Here is a 14109-nt window from a genome sequence, read left to right on the forward strand (position 1 = left end):
CTTATATAAATGGCTGGAGCGCCTACTAGCGGCAGTTAAGCGGCACAGCAGCGCTAACGCGGACGGGTACAATGTCACTGGAGAGATGTCAAAGTGAATGGACAGAAATAGAGCAAGAATATCAGCAATTACAGGTTTGAGCTGAACGGATAAACGTTATATTTGTGCGTCGTTAACCAAAATATGAGTTAATGAGTCATTAAAGAAGCAGTCGTGTGTGTTTGGGATGTTTATGATGCGGCTAGCGGGCTTTAGCTCATCAGATGAACTGATTTCTATTGTTACTGTACATGTGTATTAAATCTGTATCAGCTTTCTATATTATATATAGTAGAATACAAAATAATAAGCATTGTTTTTGTACATCTGCTCGGTTTTAATGAACTCGGTGTGTTACTGATGTAATTCTGATAATGCTTCACGAATGTAACTGGTTAAACTAGGTTAGATGTTAACCAAGAGTTATTGCTTAACTGTTAAAATGATCTATTCTTGATATCAAGGTCAGATTACAGTATGATGAAGCTCAAAATGAATGAGAGAAAGTTCATGAAGCTCCAGGGGTTTGAATGCCTTGGAAAAAGTGCCTTTTAAAGTAAATTACCATGGGAGTACTAGGTTTTTGGGACACAATTCATGATAGTACTCTGGTATTATTTCAATTATTTTGGACTTCCATGTAATAAACATTTAATATTGTATCTGATATAAAAATATTGTATATAAGCCAAAGATGAGTTTTTTAACACGCATGGAAATTACTATAGTAACTTATGTAGTAGACATGGGCTAGACCAGTGGTTCTCAAAGTATTTTCCCCAAGTACCACCTCAGAAAAAAATGGTCTCTCCAAGTACCACCATAATCAACAGTATTGAAATAAAGGAGCCTAGTGGGCTAAATTAAGCAGCTAAAGCACTGCACAGTTCGAAAATGAGACAGAGTCATTCATTCAACGAAATTATATTCCATACAAAATATTTTATCAGTCAGTTCTTGTCACATGACTCGCGGTGCTGCATTCTGAAAAGTTAAGATGTTTTCAACTGGGGAGGCCTGGAATACGCAAGCGCGTCGTGCTGCAGGTCTTACTCATTTTGCTAGCCTGTGGGTTCAATTTTGGCACTCAAGTGACCGAGATGTAACAAGAGAATACGGTCATTTTTCAAAATGAAAGATTTTTCAAAATAAATGATCGTTCAGACTCTGATTATAAATAAAACTGAAATAATTAATAATTTTTTGTGTGTGGCCCAGTACCAATTGATCTATAGAATGGTGCCGGTCTGCGGCCCGGGGGTTGGGGACCACTGCTCTAGCATGTATCTGCTCTGCAAGCACCACGCACCTCTTTCTCTAGTTCTGCGCCATTTGGATTGTGCATTTTAAACATCGCTTTGATCGTAGGCTTTGGAGAACAGCCAATGCTGATCACAATGGTGTTATTGTACACATGAAATTACTAAAAATGTATTAATTTTTTCATTCATTACTCAGTGATTCCTCTGCGTACTACTAGAAGTAAGCCCGCGTACCTCTAGTGGTACACATACCAGTTTGAGAACCACTGGGCTAGACGGTATGATAACCTTGGATAAAAATACGGTTTCACAGTATCACAGTATTGTGAATGCTGCTCTAAAATATGTTCTTTTTAATTGTCTGGGTAAAAAACAAAAACTTTTTCCCCTTTGAAAACAAATATATATATATATATATATATATATATATATATATATATATATATATATATATATATATATATACATATATATATATATTTTTTTTTTTTTTCTTATATTTTTATAATATTTTGGAGCAGTAAACATGTCAGGCTAAATAATTCAATTGAATCATTGACTCCTGCCGTCTACATTAGTTTCTAAAACACAGATTTCTTTACAATTTAAAACGGCATCTTTGGAATTTTTTTCTGCTGAAGATATTGTTTTCTTAAAAAAAAAGAAATGTGAATAAAAAAGCTTATATTTACCTTTGGAATGGTATTACAGAACATTTTGGCTGTTTTAAAACCTTGACTTTTCCAAACCGCGGTATACCTTGAAAACAGGTTATCGACCCATGCCTAAGTAGTAGTAGTGGTTAACTTTATTGTGCTTGACAGGGATTTTGTTATGGGCATCACCATACTGCTGCAGACATTCCATAAAGACAAACAATAAAAACAAAACAAAATGCAGCAGTTACAATAATTATAATGCTAATTAAGATTAATTATTGTTAAACAAACAAACTGAAACAGCTACAAAGGATTTCTATTATCGGTTCAGCTTACAGCTTTATATCTCCTACAAGAGGGAAGTAGGCATCGGACGATTACCGTTTTCAAAGTTTACCGCGATTTGGAAAAGTCAAGGTTTTAAGACCGCTAGAACTTTGTTATATCATTCCTACAGTATATGTAAGCTTTTTAATTATTATTATTTATGTTTTTTTTTTACAACTATTTTATTCAGTTTTTTAAGACAACAGTATTTCCAGCTGAAAAGGACCATCAACATCAAAAGCTACTGTTTCAAAATAGTTTAAATGCTTCTTAAAATAATGTATAGTGTATTCAGTGTGGGAAAATGTTATTCTCTTTTACCCAGACATTTAAAAACAACATATTTTAAAGCAGTAATCCAGATACCATGAAGCCGTGATATTTTATCCAAGGTTATCATACCGTCAGAATCTTATAGAGGGAAGCAGTTCATATTGTGGAAACAAAAAATGAACATTATGTGCCAATAAATACAATCAATACAATAGTGTTATGATCCATACTATAGTAAAAAACTTGAATGAATCCGTTGTGATAATACTATAGTTGTACACCAACTATAGTAATATAAAAAATGACCAAATACTTTACTGAGTTTTCTATAACTATATATGTATTATACTAAACAAATATACCAGTTTATTGTAGTAAAACTAAGCCATACAGTGTACTATAATATTTATTAGTTTATATTGGTAGTTAAATATACAGTATGCTGTATCATTCATTAATTAAGAGTTGTAAATACTATAATATAGTATAATACATTTTACTATAGTATGTTTACTGTAGTATTTTATATAACTTTAATACACTGTAAAACTCAACAGTGTATTTTATCAAATGAAATGAGTGTCGTTAACTCAACATTCACTGAAAGTCAATTCAACTTATTTGAAAAGAGTTTTGAACTCAGTGTTGAAGGTAATGAGTTAATTAAATACCTCATTACTTCTACTTAAATGGAGTACGTTCACAGTACTAATATAGGTTAGTTTAACTCAAATGATTTGAAGCAATCGGTTTCCTCAAATGGTTTGAGTTGCCTTAACTTTTTGGGTTTGCAGTACTTAGTTGGTTTGAGTTCTCTTCATTTATCGGGTTTTACTTTGCCCAAATTGCTTTGTTTACTCAAATCTGAGTTCACAGTAATCATTAGGATTAGTTTGTTAACTTAAATGGTTTGTTGCAATCGGTTTCAAATAGGTTTTGTTTTTTTAAATTAAAGAGGAACTAAAATACTGCTCATTATGTAATTTTGTATATTTTAAATATTTCGAACATTTAAAATATTTTAATATTTCAAATATTTTGTGCATGGGACGATAACTGGGTTCAAGGTATACCGCGGTTTGGAAAAATCAAAGTTTTAAAAACGCTAAAATTATCTGCTAAACCGTTCCTAAGGTATATGTAAAGTAATTTATTACTGTTGTAAAGAAATCTGTAGTTTTGAGAATAATGAAGACAGCAGTTAGGGTTAGTCAATGATTTATTTGATTTATTTACCCTGACATGTTAACTGTTTCAAAATCTTTAAATCTTTCCTAAAATAAAGTATATTGTGTTCAAGTTGTCGTTTTTTTACTCAGACATGAACTGAACTTAAACACTAAAAACTGAACTACCCTGATCCAGTTTCTTTGACCATTTATGTGAAGCTGCTTTGACACAATCTACATTGTAAAAGCGCTATACAAATAAAGCTGAATTGAATTGAATTGAACATTTTAAAAGAAATTATTTTAGAGCAGTCATCACAATACTGTGATACTGTGATGTTTTTATCCAAGGTTATCACACCGCCAGACACATGGGAGAAAGACGAGAGATGTCTTATTTTGTTGTTTTGGTGAAATAAAATTTCTGAAAGTGGTTTTATATACGTAGTACAAATTAGGGCTGCATGATATTGGAAATACGTACGTTGAAATATTTTTTATTTTCTGCTATTTATATTGCGATATTTTATCAAATAACATTTATAGCTCTTTTATTTAAATAAGTAAAACCTTTATATAGGATGGGAAGATTTTTTAGAGGACTGCATCTGCAGAGAATATAATAGACTAATTTCCAGCATTGATAATACAGTAGAGGAACGGTATAAATGAACAAGGTGTCCGCTAAGCATGGTCTGGTATAAGTTTCTGATGGTATGATAACTTTAAATAAAACTACCACAGTTTCACGGTATTGAGTGTACTGCTGTAAAAAGTTCTTTTAAAATGTCTGGGTAAAACAAACAAAACATAACCTTTTCCCCACTGAACACAGTTTATTTTCTTTTAGGAAACATTTATAATATTTTGGAAGAGGAAACAAATCAGGCTAAATAGTTAAAATAAATCATTGAATTCTCCCCTCTTTATTAGTTTTAAAAGCACAGATGTATTTACAACAAATAAAAAATACATTAAATAGACCTTACATATACCTTGGAACGGTATAACAGAACATTTTAGCGGTATTAAAACCTTGAGTTTTCCAAATCGCGGTAATCCTTGAAACTGGATATCGTCCCATGCATAGTGTCCACGGAGTCTTAAAAAGTATTAAAAGCTGATCAATTATTGTAGAGAAATGTGAGGCCCTTAAAAATTATATTATAAAATAAATATTATAAAGTCTATAGCTGATAAATTAATGTAGAGAAATTTAAGGCCCTTAAATTATATTATAAAATAAATATTATAAAGTCTTAAATGCTATTTTGCAAGCTATTAAATTTTATTTAATTTTTGATTATGGTATGGTTGAATGCTAAAGTTTGCCTGAATTAAATCTGCAAATATCAGGATGCTGTGTAGTTTATGAAATCAATGAATCCTGCTAGATTTGACATCATGCTGCTTTGTTTACTGCAGGAAACACTGTTATGTCTTTAGTTCTATTGATGCCGACCTGCTGAATTCTCTAGATCTACTCGATTTTTATTCAGTATATGAATAATGTTTTAGTTTTGGTTTAGTTTCTTACATTAATATTTAGTCAATATACTGTACGTTAAAATCTCACATCTGTTTCCAGTTGAAATTCAAGTGGTTTTAAGGTGAAGTGCATTAAAATGTATGCAAAGAGTCTTAATAAAGGTCTTTAAATGAATTTCACTCTCTGATTCCTGTATATGCTCTGATGATGGAGTCTGACAGTATTCATGCACAGAAATAAAATGATCAAACAGAGAAGAAAGTTATATAGTCTTCATTATATGCATCATTAAATAACATTTATGTTTGTTAAAGCTACAAAATGCAATAATTCCTTGTGCCCAAATGCTTTAAACTCATTTAAAATGCCTACACAGTCACAGGCCTTAAAGCACGCACAACTAATACTCATTTTTATGGTTAAACTGAAATGTACCTGCTTTAATCCTGACTCCACATTACAGATTCTGCGATGTGAATATTGCTCGTTCGTTAACACGTTGCAAAATTGATGCTAAGACGATTTATTGTGCAATGTGCGGTCCTAGTAGTAATAATAAATGCACTTAAAGTTAATTTAAAATATATTGAGATATAATAAAGTACGTCACTGAGTGTAACATACTTATTTTGACCTGATGTTAAATTTAAGTGTTTATACATCATGCACCTGATCATGGCGGTTTCATTCAGTACGGTACTGTGGTATTATCCCAGAGCAACCTTTGTTAAAATGACTGTTTAAATTTAGAGCCGTAATGGAGTGACCCGTGATTAAAATGCCTCCTGCTTAAAATAAAGATGTCATGGGCACACCGAAAGGTCATGCATGTTTTATGGAACAATTTTGATTTCATGCCGACTAACGGTGTGTATTTGTATTTTAGGAAACGCACAAAGTTTACAGACAGAAGCTGGAGGAGCTGACGAACCTGCAGGCCATATGCAGCAGTGCCATTAGCAAACAGAGAAAAGGCCTGAAAGACCTCAAGCAGAGCCTTTATAAGTATGAACACCCTTTCAGATCTTACTAAAGAGAAAAAAATAAATAAATTATCTCGTTATTCTGGCAGTTAGCAAATGTTAATCATTTAGGTAGTCCTAACAGACCTAAAATGAGTAAACGTTAGCATGATTTACCATCAGACATTTTTTTTAAATGGTTATGTTCCTTTTTTTACAGTGTATGTAAACTTCTGGTTTCAGCTGTATGTGCTGCATGTTTTGTTCTTAATTAGAAAATGAATAAAAAGGAAAACAGCAGTTCAGAAGGCATCTGATCGTTGTGACATGAATTTTTGACTTTTAGCACTCCAGTCAAATCCTGTCATGTTTATTTATAATGCACTTTATGCTGAACGCTGTTTTGGCACAGTTTTTCCATTATTAAACTTAAAATTCAGTTTACATTTAATACGAAACACACCTTAAATTTGGATTAAGTCAGTGTTAATATTTTTGGTGATGGAAGAAATGAGCTGGAGAAGATATTGGGCCCTATCATACATGCGGCACAGTGTGGCGCAAGGCGCGACGCAGTAGTCTTTTGCTAGTTTCAGCTTGGCGCAAGAGTGGTTTTGAGGCGTTGCGCTACGCTGTTTAAATAGCAAATGCATTAGCACTCATATGTGCGCCCATAGGCGTTCTGATCTAAAAAGGAAGGCGTTCTGAGGCGGACTGCTGGTGCGTTGCTATTTTGAGAAACTATGATAGATTTTTCATTAGACCAAAACAAACCCGGTCTAAACTCCAGCGCAGAGTTGCATCTTGCTTACACACTGCTTAATACACACAAGATGTAGAGCAATGCGCAAATATCTTTACATATGAAAAATAATTATAATATTAAGGATATACATATATATATATATATATATATATATATATATAGGATATAATAAGGATATATATAGGATATAAATATAAAGGATTAAAATATTACAAAACATATTATTTTCTAGCCTACATAAATATGAAAACCACTGCTTTTATTTCGGGAGGCTTTTTCAGTTCATTCATAACAATTTGCTTTTGTATAATGTTATTATTATTAGCAGTATTATTTATTATATCCATATTTATATTTGTTTTAATAAAAACAAGCTTAGATTTGTCCACCTGTCAGGTTTTAGACCATATGGGGCACAGCATGTGTGTTTGGATATAACTCAGGTTTTTGAGCACACTTCATTATTATTGTTCATTTATTCGTTTGCTGGAAATTAGAACTTAATTTAGAAATAGTTTTGAAACAAATCTTTGCGATAAACAAACAAAATTAATTATTTATGGGCTAATTGATGTCTTTGTATAAAGGTTTCCCTGTCCACGAGAGTGAAAGTGAAAGTTATTAATTTATCTCTCATTCTCGCGCAGTAGATGCTCTGTTTAACTGTTTTCTTGCTAGTGAAATGCTCAGTTTTTCCACTTACACTTACTTTGCGTCCTGTAAATAGCAAATGCGCTTATGCCGTGATGCAGCTGACTCTTAAAGGGAATGGGAGATGAGACTCTGATTGGTTTATTCTCAAAACACACCTATAACTCATTAAGAAAATAAACTCAACCCTTTTAGACCATGCTCCATGGCGCAAAGCAGATTTTCCCGTCCTTATATTAGCAAAAATACATTCTGGCATGTCCTGAAAGTGTTTGCGCCCTGCGTTTTGCACTTTGCGCATGGACCGTCAAAATAGAGCCCTTTAGCTTAAAGTAGGCGGAGTCTCAGAGACACACCCACCTATTTCATCATCACCATGGGCTAATAGGAATTTAAAGTTGTTTACTAACCACATTAAACATTTCTGAGAAGCTATTTCACATTTCAAAGTAGTTTGATTTGAGCTTGTTTTTTTTTTTTGAATGATGCCGGTTCATGGTTCAGGTTCACTTGAAGTGCATCAGGGCGTCATCACACATTCCCTCCTTTTCCTCTTTTTGTTATCAACAGGTGTAAGAAAAGTTGCAATGGTAAAGATTCGGAGGTGATAAATGACCTGCAGGTCCAAATTAAAGAAAGACAGAATGTCTTTTTTGACATGGAGGCCTATTTGCCAAAGAGGAACGGGTGAGTTCAAGTTCTTCATTTTGTTTCTGATCTTTTTAATGACCACAGCGCTGTGGTCTGGTTTTGAGGTTTTTTACAATCTCAAAATTGGTGTGAAGCAGAAGTCACAACAGTCCTTTCTTCCCTATTATGATGTATTTTTAAGTCAAGCTATTTTTGAGTGAGGCACGGTGGCTCAGTGGGTAGCACTGTCGCCTCACAGCAAGAAGGTTGCTGGTTTGAGCCCCGGCTGGGTCAGTTGGCGTTTCTGTGTGGAGTTTGCATGTTCTCCCCATGTTGGTGTGGGTTTCCTCTGGGTGCTCCGGTTTCCCCCACAGTCCAAACACATGCGCTTTAGGGGAATTTAACAAACTTAATAGCTTGTAGTTTGTGTGTGCATGGGTATTTCCCATTACTGGGTTGCTGCTGGAAGGGCATGCACTGCGTAAAACATATGCTGGAACAGTTGGCGGTTCATTCTGATGTAGTGACCTCTGAAATAGAGACTAAGCTAACGAAAAATAAATGAACTTTTTGAGTGAGAAAAAATGTGGTGGGGTAGAGCTGCATGATATTGAACAAATCTGACATTATATTTAGTTTTTCTGCAATATGTACTGCAATATAAATGCAATCTCACCAGATGACTTGAATAGCTCTATAATGGCAAGAATTCACTCATATTTAGATTGATTGCGATTATTTGTAAGTCAGTGAATCGATTAACAAGCACAGATAATTACAACAGAGCAAAGATGAACCTGAAATAAGAAAAAAGCTCAGATGCTGTTGGTTGGTTGCTGTTGGTTGTGCACCTTTTTTACCAACCAAGTTTGTTGACGGCATCATAACGACACAGATCACTCTGCATATTCATGCCAGAGTCCTGCAGAAAAAGTGATTGACAGGTGGTCATTTGTGTGTAACTTTTATCTTTGTTTATTTATGATTTGGTTATGGGTAAAACAGACCGTGCGGGTCAGGTAGTTGAAACGGTAGGCTACAAATCATTAATTAATTATGTATTAATTAATTATTCATAAATAATTAATTCACTAATGCCATCATCCATCACAATGTTTTACATTAGACATTGTACGATGCCAAATTGGTCGACATTGCCCAACACTATATTATATATATTTATGCACAATAATTATACACAATGAGTGTAATTACATTATATAAATAAAAGTTTTGTACTATATATTGTATTTTGGATGCAATATATACAGTTGAGGTCAGAATTATTAGCCCCCCTATTTATTTTTTTCCACCAATTTCTGTTTAACAGAGAACAGATTTTTTCAACACATTTCTAAACATAATAGTTTTAATAACTCATCTCTAATAACTGATTTATTTCATCTTTGCCATGATGACAGTAAATAATATTTGACTAGACATTTTTCAAGACACTTCTATACAGCTTAAAGTGACATTTAAAGGCTTAACTAGGCTAATTAGGTTAACTAGGCAGGTTAGGGGAATTAGGCAAGTTATTGTGTAACAATGGTTTGTTCTGTAGACCAGTGGTTCTCAAACTGTGGTACGCGTACCACTAGTGGTACGCGGGCTTCCTCCTAGTGGTACGCGGAGGAATCGCCAAATAATGAAAGAAACAATTAACACTTTTAATCCTTTGATGCGTAATATAACATCGATGTGATCAGCATTGTCTGCTTGGTGAAGCGTACGATCACAACGCTGTGCTTAGAATGTTTATTTTAGTGCTTTGTGACATAAGCTGCTGAAAATCAGTTCCCGAAGTTTAAGCATTGATTCTGAAGGGTGATTTGACTGACATGAAAAGTAGCCAATCACAGTCGACCTTTTCTAGTCGCGTGAAACGTAAGGGCGGGACAAAGGCTTTCTGTGTTGCAGAGACAGAGAAAACAACTTAAAAACAAATGTTTTGTTGGAATAATGCTTCTCGGATGTTTTCACTATAGAGATGTCTAGCAGAGTAATTAAACCGCGGACATATTTCCTGCCTTTTTGATGATCTACATACACGTTTCGCTCTCCGACAGCCAGTCGACTCGCCTCTGACCTGTCACTCCTCTAAATACATTCTGAATGGCGGCGCGGGAATGAAGGTATTGCGCAATAACTCATTTCTGCAAATGTGGCGAGTGCTTTATTTTAACACGAGAAAGCGCATTCATGTACGCAAATCGCTAAAACAGATATGCGAGCTCCTAAATAGGCTTTTTTTGTTTCAAATTAACTGCAAGTCCTCTCATGATCGCCTGTGTGCTCAGGTTGAATACAATCGCGATCTCTCCACTATTAAAGTAGACATTATTTATCTTTATTCCTTGACTAAATTTAGTCAAAAGTATTCAAAGTTATCAAGTATTTAGAATTAGATTGATGCATGATCGATGACAATGCAAATGGTCTTCTTATTTGGCTGTATTGTGAAGTGAAACTTACTTTTAGCAAAGGGGGACTTATTTCTTTACGACAAAAGAATTATGCTGAAAATGTTTCTGGATGAGGTATTTGTGTGATTTAACGTTATACATTTAGTTGTATTCTGATCTGTCTTAAAGCATTACAGGTCAAAACAATTCGTTGTTACGTATTGTTTATTTATCAAAATTAACAATAAGGCTCTTAAAGCACTGCTTTGATAAATGTAGTGTTGTCATATTTCAAATACTTAAAGTAAAATGAAGTCATTTATTTATTTTTTTTACTGACAGTGTACTTGTATTATTTTTTTTGTATTTTAGATTAAGATCAAGTGTAAAATAAAATCTACATGTGATGTACAGCTATTTAAGAAACAGATTTGCCATATTGTAAAGAAAAATAGTGTAAAATATGTAAATAAAAGGCTAAATTTAAATATTTTTACCATATACTTTAATTAAACCTTTCAAAGCTTGAAAATATTGTTTAAAAATGGGCAAAAAGTGTCTCTATGGCCTTAAAGTTTATGTGGTAGTTTTGCCAATGCTATTGAAAAAAGATTAATTGTCATGAAAGGAAAAATCGACCATACTTCCTTTGTTAGTGCAAATTCCTATACATGTAGCTTTGAGATTTAAGCAATTAAACCATTCAATCAGGTTTACACTTAAAGTGATTTCATAATGAAAATCTGATTTTTTTTTTCAAAAGTAACCAACTAGTACTTTTTAAAAGAGTACTTTGTACTTTTACCTAATATTAGTATTATTTACTAAAATTTGTGTTATTTTAGCAGTGTAATAGTATTTTTCCTTGAGTACAAAAAAGATTTCACAAGCATTAAGTGCAGGTTTATTATATTATTAATATATGATTAATAAATATTATTATTATTATTATTATTATTATTATTATTATTATTATTATTATTATTAATGTTTTTTATGTGTATCTATTCCTATGCAATGTTTTATGGGTTGCTGAGAATACATTTCAGGTCTTCAATACATAGCATGTCAGTCTTGAAAAAAAAATAGGTGCTGGAATTGATTTTCATTAGGCTGTGCCTGTATGAACCCTGTCATATGTACATTTAACATTTCAAGATTTGTCTAAAAGTGTATGAATATGACATATAGCCTATATATATGTGGTCCAAGCAACATTTCCAGCTTTTGATGAATAGGCAACTATGAATACTTTAAATTTAAGTGCAGCAGTTTTCTTTTTACTTTTTTAAGAACAGCGCCATTTTTTATGAACCTTTAAAAGCACATTTTAACTAAAACGTTTTTTTTTTTTTTTTTTACCTGCAAGCACCAGTTAATGTTCAGACTATTTAAAATGTTTAAAGTGACTGGCAATAATACATATTCTTAATAATAGGAATTAATCTGCATAGTTTTTAAACTGTGCACACATGTAGCTGCTTAATTAGGCCCACAACGCTATTTTTAATACTGGTTAAAAAATAGCGTCGTAAGGTGGTACTTGGAGAGACAATTTTTTTCTAAGGTGGTACTTGGTGAAAAAAGTTTGAGAACCACTGCTGTAGACTATTAAAAAAATAGGTAGCTTAAAGGGGCTAATAATATTGACCTTAAAATGGTGTTTGAAAGATTATAAACTGCTTTTATTCTCACCAAAATGAAACATAAGACTTTCTCCAGAAGAAAAAATATTATCAGACATACTGTGAAAATTTCCTTGCTCTGTTAAACATCATTTGGGATATATATATATATATATATATATATATATATATATATATATATATATATATATATATATATATATATATATTTATATATATATATTTATATAAATGTAAATAGGGGCTAATAATTCTGACTTCTACTCTATATACACAATATGTATACACAATGAGTGTAATTACATTAAATTAATTAAAGTAAATAAAATTATATTATTTTATATTGTATTTTGTTTGCACTATATATGTTTTTTTATATAATTAATTTTTTTTTATTTGACAGCAGTAGTCAAAAAATGGTAACACATGGTAATGTAATGTAATTTAATGTAATGTGTATTTATATAGTGCATTTATTGTGAAAGCGCTTTACAATCATGAGGGGTGTCTCTCCACACCACCACCAGTGTGCTGCATCCACTTGGATGATGCGACGGCAGCCACAGGACAACGGCGCCAGTGCATAAATGCATAAACTAACATGAACAAACAATGAAAACTGCATTTACTACAATACTTGTTGATGTTAGTTAATGTTGGTTATTGAAAATACAGTTGTTCGTCATCAGTTCATGTTAAATCACGATGCATTATCTAATGTAAACGTGCATGAATTTGGATGTTAGTAATGCATTAGTAGTGTTGAACTATGGTTAATAAATGCTGTACTAGTGTTGTACATAATTAGTTCATGTTAGTAAATACATTACCTGATGAAACCTTATTGTAACGTGTGATCAATAAATAACCTTATTTAAAGTTACAAATAGTACAATTTCTTGTGTCTGAATATTTGAAACCCTCTTGAATTGCTCACACATGCAGTCACAGACCTTAAAGACACATGCAGATGAAAATCATTCACTCCATTGTGGTTAAATTGTAAAGGTTTATACATATAGTTAAACTATAATCCCAATTAAACATTGCACATTTGCGATGGGACTCTTGCACATGCACTCATTCTCCTCTTGTTGTTGAAACCATTTATTGTGCAACCTTTACATTTTGTCCAATAGGAATTGACTGGATTGTTCTGCTCTGCTATTGGTCAATCGCATGTGATTGACAGGTCTAATAATACTGTATGTCATGCATGGATATATTATTGATGATGAATAATGGTCTTCTCTTTTCAGGTTGTACCTAAATTTGGTCCTTGGAAATGTGAATGTAACACTTCTCAGCAATCAAGCCAAGTGAGTCAGACGTGAGCGTGTGCATTGAGATTTCCCAATGCTGAATTGCTGATTTTTATTATTTTATTTTTTCCACAGGTTTGCGTACAAAGATGAATATGAGAAGTTTAAACTTTATATGACGATAATCCTAATGTTTGGTGCCGTCACCTGCCTCTTCCTTTTGAACTACCGGTAAGAAAGAGATTTGCATAACTCATTTCATGTTGTTTTGAGGAGGGCAATGTGCTTTCGGAGTCTAATAGGCTGATGTGACGTTCACAGGGTCACAGACGAAATCTTCAACTTTTTATTGGTGTGGTATTATTGCACATTGACAATAAGAGAGAGTATCCTCAGAAGCAATGGCTCACGGTGAGTTCACAATACGTGTCTATATATATATATATATATAATTATTGATATTGTAAGGTCCAGCCAGTTGGTCCAATGACGGTATCCAATGGTGGATGAAGGTTCACTGCATGTTCGGTCTTTCCAGTGCACAATGTTGATTTATATTAAACTTAACT

General features: G+C 32.9%; 2 protein-coding genes across 3 annotated transcripts in view; one reads left to right on the forward strand and one right to left on the reverse strand.

Annotated features, from left to right (window-relative positions):
- The window catches only part of ess2 (ess-2 splicing factor homolog), a 779665-nt gene that overhangs the window by 599632 nt on the left and 165924 nt on the right, over positions 1-14109 (reverse strand). The gene's annotated exons all lie outside the window — the stretch shown is intronic.
- Positions 28-14109, forward strand: part of tmem120b (transmembrane protein 120B) — a 29490-nt gene continuing 15408 nt past the window's right edge. The window contains exons 1-6 of one of the 2 annotated variants that reach the window (XM_005169222.5): positions 28-134; positions 6105-6223; positions 8168-8284; positions 13538-13597; positions 13676-13771; positions 13862-13951. In XM_005169222.5, coding sequence (XP_005169279.1) covers positions 72-134; positions 6105-6223; positions 8168-8284; positions 13538-13597; positions 13676-13771; positions 13862-13951 — 545 coding nt within the window. In that variant the 5' untranslated portion in view covers positions 28-71. 2 annotated transcript variants of the gene reach the window in all.

The sequence above is a fragment of the Danio rerio genome, chromosome 10, assembly GCF_049306965.1.
Source record: "Danio rerio strain Tuebingen ecotype United States chromosome 10, GRCz12tu, whole genome shotgun sequence".
In the NCBI taxonomy this organism is placed as follows: domain Eukaryota; kingdom Metazoa; phylum Chordata; class Actinopteri; order Cypriniformes; family Danionidae; genus Danio; species Danio rerio.